This window comes from Lutra lutra, chromosome 12 (assembly GCF_902655055.1).
Source record: "Lutra lutra chromosome 12, mLutLut1.2, whole genome shotgun sequence".
In the NCBI taxonomy this organism is placed as follows: domain Eukaryota; kingdom Metazoa; phylum Chordata; class Mammalia; order Carnivora; family Mustelidae; genus Lutra; species Lutra lutra.
The window spans coordinates 58,183,117-58,204,579 of record NC_062289.1 but is presented as its reverse complement, the minus strand read 5'-3'; the positions used below and the strand labels follow the sequence as shown (position 1 = coordinate 58,204,579).

General features: G+C 38.7%; 1 protein-coding gene across 11 annotated transcripts in view; it reads right to left on the bottom strand.

The window, feature by feature from the left end:
• Positions 1 to 21,463, bottom strand: part of PTPRM (protein tyrosine phosphatase receptor type M) — an 801,682-nt gene that overhangs the window by 280,128 nt on the left and 500,091 nt on the right. For all 11 annotated transcript variants that reach the window (XM_047696721.1, XM_047696710.1, XM_047696714.1 and 8 more), the window contains 3 exons: positions 20,762 to 20,871; positions 10,475 to 10,676; positions 7,395 to 7,497 (listed from right to left, as the gene is read on the bottom strand). In XM_047696721.1, the coding sequence (XP_047552677.1) occupies positions 7,395 to 7,497; positions 10,475 to 10,676; positions 20,762 to 20,871 (415 nt within the window). The remainder of the gene's footprint in view (positions 1 to 7,394; positions 7,498 to 10,474; positions 10,677 to 20,761; positions 20,872 to 21,463) is intronic.

Sequence of the window (21,463 nt, the reverse complement as noted above, 5' to 3'; positions counted from 1 at the left end):
GCTGACTTGCTCAGTCCTCCCTGCCCTTTTGGAACGTCTCACTCATTATTTATTCCCTGCCACAAACACTTCATCTCCTCTGCAAATACCTCCCCAGGACATACGTTTCTTGGACAATCTCCATCTGCAAGATTCAGCTCCTAGGCATTGGAGCCGCTTCTCTGAAGTCTTACCTGACCTTCCCGGGTACAACCCCTCCCCCGGCCTTTCTGTGCCAGTCCTCATCCATGCAGTAGGGGACCAGATGACCTGCTGGTCCCTCCCATCCTGATTGCGAACCCCCGAAGAGAGCCCATAACAGGTTCCTCTGTGTCCCCAGTACTCAGCTCAGTGCCCAAAACCTAGTGAGTACTTAATAACTGTAATCCTCACAGTTTCCTGAGATAAGGTGATATTACCTTGCTCTGCAAAGATGAGGCTTAGAGATGTTAAGAAATGGGTAACAGTCACATAGCTCATCATTGAGAGAGCTGGGGTTCGAAACCAGGTTTATTTAACTTCCGAGTATGTCCCTTCTCTATATCCTGGGTCTCATTTTAAAAGTTAAGTCCACAATTTATGTGACCCATGAAACAAAGTGGTTATTTGAATATTATTCTTACTTCCTTAGAATATGCCAAAGGAGGAAAGAGTGATTCTGCTTGCCTACCTAAAAGGCCATGCATGACACCTGATGCTATCTTGGGACTCAGGGTACAATGTTCTTGATTATTGACAGATTCTGCAGTTTCTATGTAATTTACAGCAAAGCACTGCTTAGATATGGAAATTATACATTTACTTATAATAGCTAATTTAAAATTATATTACTTTAAATTTATATTACAGGATCTTTGGGTCTTAAGGTAAATTCTGCATTGTGGGAAAGGAAAACATGATCATTTTTCCTTTCTCAGAATAATATTGTCATTCCAACAAGAAAATAAAATAAAGGCATAAACTTCTGGGGAAAAAGTAATAAAAAACATTTGCAAATCATGATTTAACTGGTTCCTCTGACCCAAGATCAAATTTTTGGACAAAACTGTTCTGATGAAAAAGATAATTTTTAGAATCTAGGGAATAAATTCTAACATAATCATAATGATTAAATGACCATAAGATGGTACCTGAATCACAAGTACACATACAGATATTTTTTAAGAAATGGGAAGAAGAATCAGATTCTTCAGTGGTGAAGAGAACATTAGACTTCACTGAGCCAAGTTCCGTGTATCACCAACTGCCCATAATCTGGTGTCAGGTTATGAATTTCACTTTCAGAATGGTTATAAACAGAAGATCGGTTTCCTTTTGTTCTATGGTTAAGTTTATTCAGTAGAAATAACCATAATAGCTAATGATTCAGAAGCCAGCAGGGAAACATCTAACCCTTTTAAAGAGCTATACTACAGAATTGGGGCAGAGAAAGGTTCGTTACCTATTTATAACATCAATTCCCAAAAACTTGCAAATGCAGAAGTAAATAGGTAGCCAGATGCAATCCAATTTCAAAATATAGTAGAGATAACAGAATTTATTGGAATTCTATTATTTATGGATTTTATTGATAGAGACAATGATTAAATCCTTTATTTTTCGTGTAAAAGTAAGACTTTTTTTTTGTGCTATCAGATTTAAAAAAAAAAATGAGACAAAGGAAAAGCGAGAGGGCCAGAGTTAGTTCTATGAAAAGAAACAACACCAACTACCTACTGACACAGTTTGAAAGGGCTGCTGTAAGGAAAAACACTTAAACAGCAGTTAGTAGGTGTGAAGTACAGTTTGGAGTGTTTAAAAAAAAAAAAAACTACCTCTTTTAATCCTCACAAGAACCTCATAATGTTGATTTGCTTACAGGCTCCTTGCATGAAGCAGAAGAGAACGGTATGACCAAGCTGGTGGTATGCACGGAGTGAAAATGTCTTTCCTTGGACTTACTGACGGTAGGCAAATGGATTGCTGTTGCCTTAAAAGAACTTTTCAAAAATTAATATCTGGTCCATACTTCCTAATATGAAACTTCCTAAACCATAATTAATTATATGCTAACAGTGTAATTTCTGCAGGATACTTCTTAAAACCAAACACACGATTGTCTCCTATCACTCATTAATTATAATGATCTCTTTCTTTGCTTCTCCTGTCAAAAGATCTGTTTCACTGTCCCATCCGAGGTGTCAGTTTTCACAGACTCCCTGACATTCTTCTGCTAAATCCCTTTAATAAAAACTTCTGTGTGACAACCAGCTGGGAACGTGAGTGCAAGCTGATGGCCACAAAAAAAGAACAAATCTGGTCTTCCGTATGGCTCCAGGATCAAATCAGACATTTTTAGGAAGTTTAATAAATTTTCTTAAGATAAATATAATTGCTTTACTGACTATTTATCCACAACGGAATGAAAACCTGTCCTTCACCTTGGTCTAAGAACACAGCATAGAGTTTTCAAAGGACAAAGAGCTCAGTGACGAGAAAAAAATAGCATCCTTTAATGCATGTTTAATTTTTTATCTGATTTGTTACAAAAGAATATTTGATGAGTAGTTTGGATAAATGAGGAAATACTAGAAGTGAACAATGAGGCTTTAAGATCCATACACGTTTTTCTGGCTACCTACCTAAGGCAAAGCAGCATAAAGGGAAAAGTGACAAAGAGGAGTAAATGAAAACAGCACACATTTGTCAAGTCTACCGCGGCAATGAATTCAAGGTGAAATCTTTTTATAAAAAGCCGAATATATTATATAAAAATAAATAAATCCTTGATTTATGCATGAAACTGAAGTTTTTATATGGTACACGTCTTTTTTTTTTTAAATCAAAAGTGTTTTGGATGAATAAAAACATTTATGCCTGCCTTTTACTAACAGAAAATATTCCCTGTCTCATTTGAAATCTTTTTTTCATTTTATTTTATTTTATTTTATTTCTTTTCAGTGTTCCAGCATTCATTGTTTATGCACCACACTCAGGGCTCCATGTAATACATGCCCTCCATAATACCCATCACCAGGCTCACGCAACATGTGCTTTAAAAAAAATAAGGCAAAATATTTCTTTCATCCCTTCCTTATGACCTCATCTCTTCCCCATTCATAATGTAGTGAAGTTCCTACTTGCTTTAAGATTGTGGCCCTGATCCCTGCAACCAGAACTATTTGCAAATTGTTTTTTGTTTTTTTTTTTCAGATTTTATTTATTTATTTGACACAGAGAGAGACAGAAAGAAAAGGAACAGAGGCAGGGGGAGTGGGAGTGGGAGAAGCAGGCATCCTGCTGAGCAGGGAGCCCCATGGGATCATGACCTGAGCCAAAGGCAGATGCTTAACAACTGAGCCACCCAGGCACCACATTGCAAATTGTTTTTTAAATATAACTGTTGAGGAAGTGTTCATTGCAAAGATAACCATAGTATAAGAAGTTACCAATGGCAGAATAAGAACAGCATCAAAATAATTAGGACTGCCCTTGTTAGAAGAACAAGGGGGCTGCCATCCATTCAAAGCGTATTCTCACATTTAGGCATCTGCTTTACTGTTCTGGTTGCTCTGTTGCCCACCTCCCATCCCCATGGACAGACCTCTAAATAGATGTTTTCCCCACTCGGTAGTTTCTCCTGAATGAATGAATCAAAGAATGAGTACTTAAAATGGTAATTTTCTAACATTTCACTGAAATGAATATCAGAATGTTTAATTAACATATTCAAGCCCTGAGTTTTAATTAAGAAGACATATAGCTCCAAAACATTTATGAATAAATTGAAGCAACAATGCCTAAAGAACAAAAATGGGAGTCATTTGAAAACACCATCACCTAAGGCACACCGATGTGATGAGGTCTTGCGCTGTAGACCATGAGAAGGTATAAAACATCATTAAGGAGAGAAACTGGCACACAGTACATACAGCAAAAGAGTAAAGTCATGGAGAGAATTTTTGTTAGTGCAAGAAAAGCACATAGCTTGTGTAAAACTCATTCTTTATTTAGAGCTGGTATTTTACTGGTAAATTACAAGGATTTTCTCTGCGTGTAATGAACAGTGGAGAGAAGAGAGAGAAATGAGGGGATTCTAAATGAGAAAAAGAAAATTAAGCTTTCCCCTGTCTTATTAAAGAAAAAAAATTGAATCCATGAACAGACATTAAAATTCTGTCCTAGGTGCTGGTTTACTAGCTAGAATGACGGAATTTGTGTTCTTCTTGGCCATCTCAGGATTTAAATCATTTTATGTGACAGTGCTGATGTGCTGATCAATAAAAAGACAGCAATCATTTACATTGAGAGTTTAGCGCAATTTTAAGAATCTGCATTAAGCAAGCTGAGTGTCTGTAGTGGAATCAATGCAAAACCACCTTCCTCGGCGAAGTGCGTAAATGAAGTGGGACTGAATTTTTAACACCAATGATTATGGATTAAAGAAAAATCAAATCAATTGAAAGAATTGGCTTTGGAAATCACACAATGACAGTATTTTTGAGCATATAATACTGGGCAAAATCCAGGAAAGCAAACAGATGTTCACTTCCATTTCCCTCCTTCTTCTAGTATTTATCTTATCATTTAGGAAAAGCCTTCTTGTATTGCAGTTTGATTACATGTGCATTTTGCAAATTTCCAGATGTGTTCAAATGTTTTAATCTACATTATGGCTTTATATTTTAGGTCCCCATGATTCCCTAATCAGAGTTCTTATTTCTCTAAACATTAAATGAAATTGAAAATTTTCATATACCTCATTTAGTTTGAAAGTATTACGGACACTTTTTTCCACACTAGTCTTTCTAGCTATATTGGTCTTGCATCTACTCAATAGATAATCAGTCCCATTATGTTGTACTGTAAGACCAAATCCCTTGAAAAGAACATTCACTTTCCTGCAAAAAAACACAAAAAAAACAAACCAAACCAAACCAAAACAAAAAAACCCAAACCCCAACAACAACAAAAACACACAACTTTTTGAAAGGTGGAGTCACGATAATTTCCATTCTCAATTTTGTGCCAATAAAATTTACACATTTAAGATACGTATCCTTCCAGATAAGGTGGTATGTGTAGTGGGTTTGCCTGTACCGCCTACTGAATAGTTTCCCATAAGAACCGATCTTGATTCTAGCATGGATTTAGATGATGAACATAAATGGTATGTTTATGAATTTCAAGATGTTAATATTGTGGAAGAAGTTATCATAGAGATGATGAAAAGTAACCCTGGCAAATTCAAGGAATGTTTGGCCAATAACAAGACGGTGTTTAATCGAAGTGGAGCTATGGTTAGCTTGGAAATAGGGCATCATGACAGTTGTAAAGGAGGGTGTGTTAACAGAAACTGAAATGTTAGCAGAGTTAGAGACTGGACTTCAAGAAATGATGTGAAACGTGGTGAAGCCATGTATTTTGGACACTCTGACAAGCACTCGAAGGTATATTTTTATAACATAAGAATAAAAAGCCTGAGGATATATACAATTAACCAACTGATAAGTCTCCAGTCTCCAAAAACAACTAGAAAGGTATAAAAGAAAACAAGAAGATAATGCCTTGTTTAAACAAAGGCATGTTTAGAAAATACGAACGGTAGTGTGGATGCAAGAGGCACTTTAAAAAAAGTAAGGAACGGAGAATTGGGAACGGGGCTGATATAGATGACCCAAAGGAATATCATTTGAAAACTCAGACTTGGAAAGTCCTATACAGAGAACCAATTATATGGATGAAAATCTGATTGAAAGTGTTTGAAGGAAAGAGGTAATAAGAACAGAAGATGAAAAGGAGTTTATGTGCGTTGGGAAGGTTAGGATTTCAGATCCCTTCCATTTGGAGGCCTTGAAAGTGAGTGGCCTGTATGCTTTCATTTTATCCTGATGCTTCGGTAGGAGAACATGGACTCCTGTCCTAACAGCCCGCATTGCTGAGTCTAGGCGATTCTTAAACGAGTCACAAGAAAATGATGCTCCCACGGCCATGGTCAGAGCATCAGTTTTCATCTAATAAGCCTTCAACTTTCTGGAGTGAAAAAAGTCTAACCCAGGGCCACAGATACACTTGGATCTCGGCCAGCTGTCTAATGAGCATGTGTCTTGGGTCATTCGGATTGGGGTAACTCCTGACTTCTGACTGCGCAGAAGTCAGCACAAAGGGCCTAGGTAGTGTCAGCGGCTACGTTTTTCTAGTAGTAATTATATCTTAAATTTGGAGTAGGGCTTTCACACATTTCATAGTGTTCTCACAGACCGCACTTATGGAGGGCAGTCCTCAATCCCTGACATGAAAATCCCTTCCTACTATGTCAAGTCAACAGAGTGAACTAGAAATTGTCTCCTAAAATTTTTTACATTTTTCAAATAAAAATTTCTGTGATTCCACCCTAATTGGACTTGCCTATAAAAGAATGCTGTTCTGTTTTTATTGCTAACTCTGTGAAATGAAACTTGTACGTATCTTATGATGTAGAAAGAAGTCCAACTGATTGTCTATGATACTGTTGTGAAAACATGATCAAATAGAGCCAGGTTTCAAAAGGTTAATAGAGTAAAATTCTACACCAGGAGTACGGAAACAAACCCTACAGAGGTCTAAATGGGAATGTAAACGTTTCCTCAGGGTACGCTATTCAAAATAATAGGTTATTTTGAAGGGAATCTATTCTGATGGTACAGAATATCTAAATCCCTCTGAAACAAGTAGAAATTTCGTTTATATAGATTAATGAGCTTATGACAAGTTCATACTCAAGAGTTATTCAGGCATTCCTTTGCTCCTTTCTAGGAAGAATAAATTTATTTTATTCATTCACTGTAAAAGTTACACTTTGTAATTTCTTAGCTATATAAATCACCACAGAATGAGAAATAGGGCCTACATGTTGGTAATAAACTTAAATATGTTCGAATAAAGACTTCACAATGCTCTTTCCAATCATCTGTTTCTTTAAAAAAAAAAAAAGTTACACCGCATATTCAATGGAGAAATCAGCCAATTTCCCAGAAGTTAACTGACTTTTAAAAACCCCAGGTAAACAAACAAACAGGCGGAAAAAACCCAAAGGTCCATTGAAAGATGAGAGCTCAAGATAAAAATGTCATTGGCCCTTGGGTAACAAAATTGCAGCAAGCACTTACTTGTTAGACTCAAAGCCACCTCCCAAAAGACTAAGGCTTTTGTTGCTTATCTTCAAAGAACAACCCACTTGCATCAGAATCAAACTCTGTACACAATACTTGATCACCCCACATCAAAGCACGTTCCCTTTCCTGAGTCATTTCTTTTAATTAGAGCTAATAAAGAAATGGGTTTACATGCTGACTGATGTTTGTAGCAAATCCCTAGAAAACACGGTCAAGAAATTCATCAGTGTGATGTTAGTGTCTGTGTCTCTGGAGCCAGCCCACCCCTCCTCTACTCAGTACCTGACAGGCGCGCCTCGGCTCTGTGCTGGTTTCAGCATGACTGTCACTGTGTTGTCCGTTTGATTCAAAGGGGTCTCGAGCTCATAAGCCGGCATAGAGGGCGCTGGGGGGAAAAATGTGTGATGGGAGATTCGTTATTTCTGATCGATCTTTTCGGTTTTCCTCCTAGTTCTGTTTGGAAAGAACATTAAGAACACAGTGCACTTCAACTACAGCTATGAACCAACCATGGGTGGCCTCTGTGTATATACTTTATACAGAATATTAGGAACTGCTGCTAAAACCAGTATATGTCAACTTCTTTGATCCCGAGTTCAAGTTGGGAGAGAGTATGAGGGGGCTTGTGAGGTGGTACTAATAGTCTGTCTCTTGATTTGCATTCTTGCTGAATGGGTGTAGGTTAGCTTGAGAACATACATCAAGTTGGGCACTTACAATGTGTATACTTCTCGGTAGGTATGCTTTTCTTTACAAATAGCTTTAAATGAATATTTAAGAAATAATCACTAGGATCATAAAACTGAATATTATAGCTCTCCCATCAAAATCAAGATGGAAAACTCTTGTGTATGCCACAGATCCATCTAGAGATCTGAAGAAGACTGTAGAAGCCAGAGAGGCTTATTGAAATTAGTGACCATGAATGGGCTGTCAGGGAGAGCAGGAAGGTGGAAAAGATACAGGAATTGGAGTAAGGAAGGCTTGGTTTGACTTTCTGTTGTTTTGTTTTAATCAGTGTAAGAGCTTAGGTTCACGAATTATCTCTGGATCTTCAGTTTACCCTTCTTTCAAAATAGGAGAAATTACCCTCTAGGGTTATTTGAAATATCTAGGGAATTGAAAGAGAAAATAAAAAGCGTCAGGTAAGTATAATTCTACCAATGTTCATTCTTTTCCCCCACTTCAAGAGAATCCTATTTCCAAGTCTATTTTCTGGCATTCTTTGTTATCTAGATTGTTTAGTCTTCTCATGTGAAGATAATGATAGAGTTCTTCAATAATTTTGTCATTGCCATGGACTAGATGGATCAAAGCTGTGATGTGGGGGGCACATGGTCTTTTTAAGAACCACAGGTGTAGGTGACTGATGAGAACGCTAGTGATCATTTTTTTTTTTTTTTTTACAAATATAGTTTTTTAAATCTCTTACATATAAAAAGCTTTTATGTAAAAGGCATGGGTTACATCTCATTTCCATTTATTGGATTTTCTCAGCATTAAAAATTAACTCCAATTCTATTAAAAATTAACTCTGATTTGTAACACAGAATTACATTTTGTATAGAGAATAGTTCTTTCTCTGAGGTCCATGAAAGTAGAAAATTGGGGCCCATAAACTGTAATTTTCCTTGAACTATAAAAATCAAATAGTTATTCTTGATGAGTCTGTGCAGGCTAACAAAAATGTCAACTGTCTTTGTTTTTGGATAGAACTATAGGAACTTGGTAGGCTAACAGTGGTCACAGTCAGATCAACCAGAATTTTTGTATAACAAGAAATGGTAAAAATGAATTCTTTTTTCTAAAAGAACATCTTCTTTAAGATAATACTCTTTGAAATATGGTTTACATAGGGGGAAAACTACCAAAACAAAGAAGGCTTAGGGATACACATACTGGCACACATTTCCTCTTCAGTCTCCATCATAAGTTAAAGCACCAGATTCTATCATATTAATTGCATCTAGATTATCAGTGCACTTGATCAAGATCAGAGAGGGTGTGCAAAGAAATTACAACTAGAAGCCAGATTTTCTGATTCCAAGTCTAGTGGTCTCCAGAGATGTAGGACTAAATGGCATTTTCCTAACCTCACAAGGGCATCTTCCTCTTCTTCCAACTCTCCATATTGTTATTATCTAATGTTTGCTATGAAATATCAAGTGTATGTCGAACTTCAAGTTGAGTTTGTGCTCATAAACAAAATCTTATATGATGAAAAATTTCCCCTCAAGTTATAGTTGCTTAAAAACAAAATTCCAAACCTCCCTCCCTCAAAACCTAATTGAGTGCTTATAGTACTTTTTTTTAAGATTTTATTTATTTATTTGAGAGAGAGAGCACACAAGCAGAGAGAAGGGCAGAGGGAGAGGGAGAAGTGACTCCCCACTGAGTAGGGAACCCATGCCCCGATATGGAGCTCGATCCCAGGACCCCAGGATCATGAGCTGAGCTAAAAGCAGATGCATAACCTACTCAGCCATCCACACACCCCTATAGTATTCTTGTAAGCCTGCCTCTGATTCTAAGCAAAAACTTCCCAAAAATTAGAAATGAGGGACAATAGATAAAATAAAGCTACATATTACTTAGCTAGAGTTATTCCCCTCACCAGCTTCCTGCTCATCTTCCCCTACCCAAAACAGGCAAGGTCAAAACTCAAACACTTCACCACTCATACCCAAAGGGGGAAAATGGAAAAAGGAAATGTCCATGGAATTGTGTTCATTGCTATTATATATCCCACAGCAGATGGCAACTCCATTTCCTCTAGTCTGAAGCACAAAGACATTTTCTGCACAGTTGCACATGCCCAGAACTACTTCTCAAATTATGTCTTTGGTTGGATGGCATAACTGAGTTTCTACCAGCAAAAAGCTGGAGGCTTTAAGTGTCTGGGACCACCCCTCTGTCATCGCAGAGGACGTGCAACTACGAACGGTAAAGGTCCCGGTGAAGGCTAATCCTTCTGGAAGCAGACTGCATATAATGCTGTCTTTCCACTGAGCACTCAATCATTCATGGCTCACCGCAGAGATCTTTCCAATGGTGCTGCTCTAGAAACTTGTACTGTGAAGGGGGTAGGAACACGCAGACCAGAACCCTCACTCATGCTCAGGTCCTCCAATGCAAAATGACACAACGTGGCTACTTGCCAATGCAGCAGGATCTTAAGCTTCTAAATTATAAGTATTTGCAGTATCTTATTCCATTCCATGAGTTGGATTTGCACATATGCCCAAGTGCTCATCTGAATACAATGGGTCAGTCGGGATGAACTTTGTATCCTTGACAATGGGGATGAAAAGGTACAAAAACGCCACCTCTGATGAAAGACATAACTCACAAAGGTATAATACCTGATATTTTGGTGGTGAACTGATTTGTGGCTGGAGGTCCAAACCCCTTAGCGGTGCTGGCTCGGATGGTAAAGGAGTACGTGGTCCCCGGATACAGTCCAAAGAACAGAAAATGGGTTTCATTCCCCAGTTTTGAAACTCTTCCACTTTGATTGGATAAGTCTATTTCAGGGTCAAAGGAACTGACTGCTTTGTAGGTGATCTGCAGGAGAATAAGAAAGCGATAACATGTCTGGAGCAGGTGCACCGGGATCACATCTTTATCCAATAAACCCCTGTGATGTATGCACTGTCAGATGCTTCATGATAAGCTCTTCTACTCACTTAGACGCTTCAAATCCTGGATCCAGTGAAGGGGCTCAGGAACTCAGCCAAAACTGCTTTGAGTTATTACTTTTATAGACAGAGGAACTGAAAGCCAGTAGATTAGAACATAAAGGATGAGTTCAGATTTAAGCTAATACCTTGAAGTTGTTTGCTTTCAAAATGTCACTTTGGAAAAACTACATTACAGTTGGCTTAAAACAACATCACAAAATGTACAACTAGTTTAAACAGATAAGGACCGTACAAGGGTAAGGCCTCATCTCTCATCCAGGGGCCAGTTTGATTCTGCACTGAATAGGAGTATTGTCTACTGGGAACAAGAATGCTTTTAAATGTTTTCATCAGGGTAGGCAAAGATATCTGCTCTCACAATAAATCCCAGACACGCATCAGGAGCTCCTGATGGTATGACCGTGGTGCTCATGAACAGTCGTATTTACTTCTTTTTCTTCAGAGCCATGCTGTCCGACAGGACTTTCTGTCATGATAGAAATGTTCTACTCTGAACTCTCACGGTAGCCACCAGCCACAAGTGGTGACAGAGCCCTTGCAATGTGGCTCGTGAGACTGAGGCCCTGAGCATTTTATTTAATTTTCGTTTACTAAAATTTATATGTAAATCACTGTGCGGGACTAGGAGCTGCCATTTCTGGGAATGTTGCTCTAGAAGGTTCTCATATGTTTGCCACTAAACAGGTGTTCAAAGCACATTGGATGAGTCTGGAATGTGTGAAAATAAATATATCATAGATGTCTTTAAATTTGCCCTTTCAAGTGATTTTTTAAAGAATTTTAGTGTAAGTAGTTCATCAACTATTCACGAGCACGCATTTTAGTGGTGATTATGAACTTCTACTGGTTGTAATGACATAATTTTTAAATGTGCCATATCAAAAGTTTTAAATTGCAAAACTGAGCACTTTTCTTGCTTTTAAATAGGTAAACTTCCTTATAATTTATGTGCATGAACACTAACACTGTTATTATACGGAGTGATAATTGACATTCTTTCTTCTTACATTTATACCATGTCATTATAATTAGGGGGACCTCTCTGCGAGATTATTTAGATTGAATCATCTAAGCTTTGGCAAGAAAATGTTTGCTGTATATATTAACCACTACAGGCACACCACTCTCAGAATTAGGTGGCATATCTGCTGTTAACCCTCTAGCCGATTTCCCTCACAAGGTTACTCTGAGTCAAGAGACAAGACAGCGTCTCCCACCTGCTGCTCTGGGAGGGACTTCAGCATTGGCACCACCATGTGCTTCGCTGTCTACTTAGTCCTCATTCTGACGCTTCTAGAGAAAAGGGTGGTTCAGAGAGGGTAGGTCTAAGCTGTGATAGCATTTTTGCTCCCCAAAGTTTATTTATTCATTTATTCATTCATTCACCCATTCTAAACACATTCATTGCCTGCCTCCGGTGACCCAAGCTCGGTGCTCTGAGCTGGGAATCTCACATGGTGGGGAAGACATGAGACCTGTCCTGGAAGAGGTAACAGGCTGATGGCGAAGTAGAGACACAATTCAACACCTATGATATAGTCTTTGTAAATGAGGATGAGCACAGCCCACCAGGGCTAGGTACAGTCCTTGTTCATCTCACTGCCTTACTAAAAACTTTAATGGGACACACTTGTATAGAAGACAAAATCCAAACTCCCTACCTTGGGGTTTAAGATTTACAACGTATCTCGGAATACTTGACACAAGGCCATTATATCACCTTCTGCCCTGGTCAGGGGATAGGATTTTGTGTACCACAAACACTGGACTTTTCTGACATTCTTTGGCTCATAATCATTCACCTGCCTGGAAGGTGATAGCACCATCTATGACCTGCTTTCTCTCCCTGCTCAGATTCAGTCATTCCATTGGAATATTGATGGGGTGGACACTGACACCACAAGCACTGTGGTCAGTGGGTGGACACAGGCCCTGTCTGCAGGTAGCTCGGCATCTGGACCACAGTGGGTGGAGCTGGGAGAGATGCAGAAAGTAAATTAAGAATTTGAAAATACTAAAATTCAGTAGATGAAATAAACACAGTGCTAAGACAAAGAATATTGTAGGCAGAGAGGGCTACATGCTCAGCCACTGGGAATGATTGTGGAAAGGGCCACTGAGGGGCTGACAGTTAATCTGAGGAGACTGGGGGTGCCTGGGTGGCTCAGCTGGTTAAACGACTGCCTTTGGCTCAGGTCATGATCCTGGAGTCCTGGGATCGAGTCCTGCATCAGGCACCCTGCTTAGTGGGGAGTCTACTTCTCCCTCTCCTCTCTGCTCCTGCTCTCTCTATCTCTGTCTCATTCTCTCCAATAAATAAATAAAATCTTTAAAAAAACCTGAGGAGACTTGAACTTTGTGAGAGAGCCTGCCATGCCAAGAGTTTGGGAAAAAACAGCAAGAACCAAGGCCGTGAAGCAGGAGTTTCCTGCACACAGTTAGTGGACAGAAAGAAGGCCTGTGTGACTGTGGCCCAGCAAGCGAGGTGAGTGTAGTCCTTCGACCAGGGTCGAAGTGGGCACAGGCCATACCACACAGTGCTCTGTACCCTAAGATAAGAAGCATGGATGCATCCAATGGGGAGCCTTGGAACATTTTAAAGCATGAAAACCAAAGGATCTAATTTCCCTTATGAAAAGACCACATTAGCTGCCAGGGGGAGAAGTGGTTTGTTGGATGGAGGCAGTTAGGGGAGGCAGGGAGGCCACCAGGAACCACCACAGAGACCACGGGGGAACCTTCAGCACCTCTGACAGTGCCATGGTTGGGAATAAGGTGAGCACAGCGAAGAGAGCAGTAAATGGAAAGAATTGGCATATTTGAGAGTCAAAACGGACAGAAGTCAGTGATCAAGTGAATGGGGGGGGGTTGGAGGAATGCAGGATAGTTTCCATATTTGGGGCTTAAGCAAAAGATAGCCCCGCTTGTTGAAAGGGATGGAACGAAAGCGGGGAAACGAACTGCTGGCTTGTGGACATAGTGTGCACGGTATCAGGCTGGGACTGGAGAGGTCTGGCCCAGAAATAGAGATGTGTGGGTGATCAGCATTGCAATATTATGGTTTAGGAATGGGTGAGGTCGCTGGGGAAAAGATTTGAGAGAGAACACTGACATTTAATATAATCAGTGATGGAGGAGGAGAAACCAACAAATGAACCAGAAAAGCCAACAGAGAGAGCTGTCATGGAAATCAAAAGGAAGAAAAGAAAGAAAGAAAGAAAGAAAGAAAGAAAGAAAGAAAGAAAGAAAGAAAGAAAGAAAGAAAGAAAGAGAAAGAAAGAAAGAAAGAAAGAGAAAAAGAAAAAGTGTCTGAAGAAGGAAATGCTTTCAAAGATGCTGGGAGTTGAGGCAAGACTGGAACAAAGTGTGTCCGCCCGCCATGTCTGAAGCCAGAGTTCCCATTTCCTTCTCCGCAAAGCTTCCAGGATGAGGCCTAACCATCAATGGCTCAGCTGAATGCCTGGTGTTGTGGCTGTGTTCGTACAGCTCACTTGGCGAGACATCGTGGTGTGCTGTGAACGCTCTCGCATGGTCTGAAATCATAGCTTAAATATGCCAAAGGAAGTGGAACTGTTCACCTAAATGCATCTTCCTTTCTGAGGAGGGACTGATGTCTTACTCTTCTTTCTGACCCCATAGCGATCTGTACATATTTGGCATTGACTATACATTTTCCTCAAAAAGCTCCTGGGGAGAAGAGGTGTGCGCATGTGCTCACACGTGCTCTTGCTAGAGCAAGTCGGCTGTCGGGGCATCCACTCTGACCATAGAGCAGAAAGCAAATGCTGGAGTAAGGGACCTGTTGCTCCACAGGGGCGGATAGCTTGGTATTCACCTATCGCCATGGTCATGCAGGATAAGCTGGACGGGGGCTCCGTCACAGGTCTTTTACTCACCTTTGAGAATTTGCTAAGATTAATAGATCCTCTCTCCCCGACCCCTAAAAATGCACATACACACTAATGCATGCACTCATAACAATTATGGACCCTCTCCCTCACTATTTTTAAAAGATTTTGTTTATTTATTTGAGAGAGTGTGTGTGTGTGAGAGTGAGTGGCAGGGGAAGGGGTAGAAGGAGAGGGAGGGAGAGAATCTCAAGCAGACTCCATGCTGAGCATGAAGCCTGATGTGGGGCTCGATCTCACAACCCTGAGATCATGACCTGAGTTAAAACAAGAGTGGGATGCTCAGCTGACTGAGCCATCCAGGTGCCCCCTTCTCCCTCTCTTTGAACAAATCCCTAACAACCAAGTATGTTGTATATATACAGATACAAAATGCCAGAAAGGTCATCAATCCCTCTCAAAGCCACCCAGAGCCCACTGACCCCTTTCAAAACCATTCCAAAATATCAGGAATAAAAAACCCCGCTCCTCAGGAACAGGAGCAATCCACTCTAGAATCCACTGTCTGTGGGAGAGTGGAGGCTCCATTTACATATTATCTGAGCAGTTGCTCTAAAGGACACAGAGAAACGCCCCTATGCTCAGACCCAAATGTACCATGTCCTTTTGGCATTTATTTTTTCATTTGTTCATTAAGAGCCTACCAAGTGCCAGACTATAGTAAAGCAGCAGGAAACTCCCAGAAGGAAAGTTTGGGACTGCTTCCACACTTGCACTGGATCGCTGGCTGAGGGCCAAGGCAATTTTGATGCAGTCTGTGTGAAGAACACTGACAGGGGGCCTGGGTGGCTCAGTCCTTAAGTATCTGCCTTCAGCTCAGGTCATGATCCCAGAGTCCTAGGGTCTAGTCCCGCATCGGGTTTCCTGCTCAATGCGGAGTCTGCTTCTCTCTCTCCCTCTTCCCCTTCTCTCCCCCTCACTTGTGATCTCTTTATCTCTCTCCCAAATAAATAAATAAAATCTTAAAAAAAAACCCAAAACGCTGATGTTCCACATTGGGCATATGCAATTTTATGGGATGTCCCAAGTCAAAAGCAAACTGACATGCAAACAACATAGGGGGGGATTACATTTAGGTGAGATGGGGTCAACTGTTGCTTATATTGGATGATTTCTGATTCATACATAGATGCCTGAAATTTTCTCAAATTACCTTCACTTCCTATACTTATAGTTTCAAGTTCTGAACCAAAAGATTCATAAAGAACCAAAATAGAATAACATGCAATTTTTGGCCAGAAAGGGATTAAAAATCTTCTAGGGAGTGTGAGTTTATTGGAATTTCAGCTAGTGTTAAATACAGTCCTTTAACGGAGAGCCAAGGAATCAGAGGAAGGAATAATGAAATCTGATTTCTGGGGAGGAAGAACCTAGGATACTTCAGAGAAAAATACAATATTTAGATAAAAAAACTGAAAGAGAGGCAGAAGTCCCACAGGAAGAGACAGGAGAGAGAGCATTAGGAGGAAAGAAGGAAATAAGCCAAAACAGGTGGTGTGATAGTTCAGAAGGTTTTCAGAGAAAAGAATATTCCATATATGTAGCTCATTAAGTTCCAGGAGAAAAATATTGGGAGATGCAGTAATAAATGAGTTGGAATTAGATCATGGCAGGCCTTGAATACTGAAATGAAACTTCTGGACATGGCCCCTAAATTCTACTCCTTTCTACACTCTTCCCTATCTCAGTCAGTAGTGCTTAGTTGAGCCCAGTTATCCAGGCCCAGGACCTTCGGGTGTCTTTAACTACTGAATGTCCCCATCTGTTGAGAAATCCAGAATATTCTACTTTGCTATGTGCCCACAACACTGCATTTTATGCTCCTCACACATTAAAGTGGTTTGCTTTTGGTACTTATTTCATTCTATCATTAGTTGTTGTCAGTACTGTTACTTCTAGTAGAGAAGGGATAGTACCTTTTATACTTCTGTCTTCTCCCCGTACCTTTTACACTCCCTCCCTCCATATAAATTTAAATTCCAGTTAGTGAACATACAGTTTAATATGAGTTTCAGGTGTACAATAGAGTGATTCAACACTTCCATACATCACCCAGTGCTCATGATGACAAGTGCCCTCCTTAATTCCCATCAGTTATTTAACCCATCCCCTACCCAATTCCCTTCTGGTAACCATCAATTTGCTCTCTATAGTTAAGAGTCTCTTTCTTGGTTTTCCTCTTTCTCTCTTTTATAAATATACATATAACATTTACATTATATATATATCATATATTAAATATATATCTAGATAATATTTACATTATATATAATATAGTAAATATATTATGTATTATATATTATATTTATTTTAAAATATTTATGTATATCATATATATTATGGAAAAATATATATGTATATATATTTTTTCCCTTTTTGTTCCCAAAGCTTGTTGATGGGAACATGGCCAGGAGTCTGGAGTTTACTTACTAGGCAATCAAGAGCCATATAGAGTTAGTGAGGTACAATGAAAATATTTGGATATATATATATATATATATATATATATATATACACCCCTTTGTATTGGGGACTATTACTGGCTGATAAACTTCTAGAAATAGGTTTGATATGCAATGTTTAAATTTTGATAGGTTCCCTCAATTTGCCTATGTAAGAGATACAACATGTATGTTTCCATCAACAGTCTATGCACACGTGCATTTGCCTACATCACTGTTTAACACATATTATACAAACCTAAACTTTTTGTAGCACTTGCTTTATTTCCTTTCTGAATCATTAGTAAGGTAGGATAGGTATCTTTTCACTTAAATGCTACTTGGATTTTTTTCCTATGAGTTGCCTCCTCTTATTCTTTGTCCAGTTTTTCTAATGGAACGCTTTGTCCATTTCTTAGCAATCTGTATCAGGTCAGTTTAATGTGCCCAACAGCCCATCCACTGTTATAAATTTTGAAAATAATTTCTTCAAGTCTTCTGTCTGTATTTAGACTTTCCTAGTGCTATCTTTTGTTGTTCAGAAGTTTAAATTTTTATGAAGGTAGATCTGTCAATCTTTTAAAATATAACTTCCAGGTCTTATGTCAAGCTTAGTAAGATCATTATAGAAATATCTTCCTTATTTTTCTTATAGTGTTCTGGCAGTTTAACTTTTGTATTTAGAATGTCAATCCTTTTGGTATTTTTTTTTAATGATGTGAGATAGTTTCTTATATGGCATATTATTCTTGTAAAAAATGCTGGGTTTGCTAGCATTTATTAAATTTTATCGATCTCTATTCATAAATAGAGATTGCTTGCCCTATAACTTCTACCTTGTAAAATTTTGGAAGGTCATATACCCAGTTGTTAACTCTGAAAAGTGAAATTGGGAAGCAATGATATTATGTTGAATACTTTTGTACTTAAAATATTCTTTCAGAGAGCAATATTACATTTCTAATTTTAAACAATTAAAATTTTGATCACTGTTGAGGAAAGCTGTATTTATCAGTCTAGATTTTAGGCAGATGACTCTGATAAAAATAAAGGGCTAATCAAAAAAATGAAACAAGATGGGACCAGGGAGGGACACAAACCGTGAGACTCTTAATCTTACAAAACAAACTGAGGGTTGCTGGGGGGTCGGGGAGAGGGAATGTGCTAGGGTGAGTGCTATGAATTGTGTAAGACTGATGATTCACAGACCTGTACCCCTGAAGCAGATAATACATTATATGTTAATAATTTTTTTTTTTTAAAGGACTGATCAAGAGGTAAGGGACCAAAAGGGCTAGATTCTGAACAAAGGTGGGGAAAACAGAAAGGAAAGGCTAGTTCAAGAAGGTTGAAAATGGTTGTCAGGGGAATGAAAAGGAGAGGCAAAGACTGGGACCAGAAGAATGCTTTAATGATGCCAACTGCCATGACTCCCGGCAGAAAACGATGATGTTAGCAATTCCCAGTCATTGATGGTGTGGTATATTTGCCTAATAGATAAAGAGAACCTGAAAATAATCTGAACCCATAGCATATTCATGTACAACATCTACAGTATTCAACCTGTTTTCTCTTCTCTCCTGCAAAAACGAGCCAGCCGTGCTTCCTATTTTAATGAAACACCTGTATCATTTGTTACTAAGTTTTTCTCCAACTATGATAATTTACCTCACTTTCCAGTTTTTACCTATAGTCAAATGTGCTTCTATGACAGAATACACTGTCCCGAAGGTTCCGGCCTTTTTTGAGGGGACAACTGTTCTCTATTTCCTTAGCATGATGTCAGTAGCCAGAGACGATGGTCCTTCGGAGGGGACCAAGTCTGGTTCAACATCAGTCTTTGGCTCCAGGAGGAAGCTGGGCCCCTCACTGACTCTCGCTCAGGCTGGGCATGGCATACAGTGCATCTGAGCTGAAGAAGAGCTCCTTCCTGAGACCCCATCTAAGACCTATTTCGTGAACAGAAAGGGGTTTAAGAGCGAGAAAGATTTGGTGGCGAGAAAACTTGTATTTCATCACTGAAGCCTGATGCACACATTTGACATTTTCCCTTTGGTACCTAGAAAAATAAACCAACCTGTTCCACTTACCTAGATCTGATTTTTAAAACCCTGATTTACGGCACATTCAGGTATCCCCAACTATAACAGCATTTAGGTCAGTGTTCAACTGGAAGACCCTGGTTGCTGAATTCAGAGAGATTAACGGATTCCTCTTTTGAATTATTATTCCTATTGTTTTTGTGCTAAAGTTACTTATTACACAAAGATGTATGCTCAGTGGCATCGAGAAGAATGAATCTGGCTATCATTTTCTGTCTGTCTAGATATCTACATGTGGCTTTTAGGACAGATGGACCTATTTCTTGGCCCTTGACACTGGTTCAAAGGTTGTTATCTTTTCTAGGAAAATATTCTCTTATTCTTAGGTAGGAATCTCCAAAACTGAGCCCAGAAAATGGTCTTGGGCCCAACAATATTAACTAAAAATCTGATCACTGAGAAAAAAATAGGAACTTGTTTGATGATAACACTTAGTTCTTTCAAAGCTGAGCCACAGATTTTTATAACCCTGAATTCGTTTACAATGAAGCCACCCAAGGAACAGCATCAATAACTTAACATGAAAATCAACTTTTTCTTTTCTCTTATGTTGTTTAGCTTTCAATTAAAAACATTATTTTTTGCATCTCAATGCCAATTTTCTAAAGGTGTAAGGAAACATAAATGCAAGGCTAGTTGGGTCAGGGAGGGGTTTACCAGCGATGACTGTCTGACAGCTAAGCTGCTCAGTCTTTTGTCAGTAGTTCTGAAAGGTATTCAAGCAGAGGTTCCATAAGAGGAATTGCCGCGATTTTTAGAGACCTAACAACATATAATTTTGTTAAATTTGCATTCAAATAAATGCTTGCTTAAAAAAAATGCACCCGCTTGTTTCTATGACAATAGGCACAGTGAAATGATGCTCATACAGATGTGATGATGACTGTCACTCCCTGTTACTGCTGTTATTTTTTCCTTGAACAATTCATCAAATTCTTCTCTGCTCTCTATCATTCAATCATTTGATATGCCTCAGTAGACAAAACTATGTCAAGGAAGTCTAAAGGATGTTTTGCTAATACTAAGAAACCAAAAGACATTATTCTATTGTTACCCCTGAGACAATGTCTATTGACTTTGCTAATTGGATAATCAGTGTTCTTCTATAATTCAGGAGTAAAATATTTTATAGCTAGCAAGAATAAGACTATGTGGTTGCCTCCTGATCAATGTACACTTCAAAATACTTACTGCTTTTAATACGGGTGATATTTTTTAATACCGTGTTGTGTCTTTACATATAATAACATATAGTCTAAAAACATCCAAATCATTATAAGCATACTTCCTGAAATGACACATAATTGAAAAACCTGGGTTTTTGGTTTTTTTTTTGGTTTTTCGTTTTTTTGCTTCTATGCAGGAAACATTGTAACTATCAAAGGCGTTAAACTTCTTAAAAGACATAATGCCATTATGCATTTTTAAAAACTAGACAGTTTAGCTATCATAGAAATTATAATGAAAAATTAAATTACTAATGAACGTATATACTACCTCGTATAAAGTGATGACACCATATGTTTGAATTGGTTCTCGCCATTGAAGAAATATCTTCTCTTCAAAAGTACTTCCTTGGATGGATTCAGTAGGAACAGCTCCTGGCACTAGAAGGGGGTGAAAAATCAATAAATGTTTGAAATACTCCCCCAAATTAGATTTTCCTAGACATATTAGGTTTTTTACTCTCAATTGAGATATAAGATTTAATAGTCCATAAATACACTTAGTTTTCTTTTAAAACCATTTTGGCCACACTGTCCTTATAAAGAAAATAGTCTCATCACCTTTTCCTTTAAAGTTTGAATCAACTAGACGAAGCTCAGTAATCACCTTTTAAATAAACTTTTACATTCTTCAGAAATAAGATACAGAGCAATAAGAATTCCCACACATTGCTCATGAGAGCAGAAATGGGTACAGCCACTTTGGAAAATAATTTGGTAGTATTTAGTAAAGTTAAAGAGGCATGTATCATATGACCCAATAATCCTACCTCCAGGTGTATTTCCTAGTAATATTCTTGCATGTATGTACCAAGAGACATATAGTAAGATGTCAACATAGCTTTTTTTTTTTTTTAAGATTTTATTTATTTGACAGACAGCAGTCACAAGTAGGCAGAGAGGCTGGCAGAGAGAGAGATGGGGAAGCAGGTTCTCTGCTGAGCAGAGAGCCTGATGTGGGGCTCGATCCCAG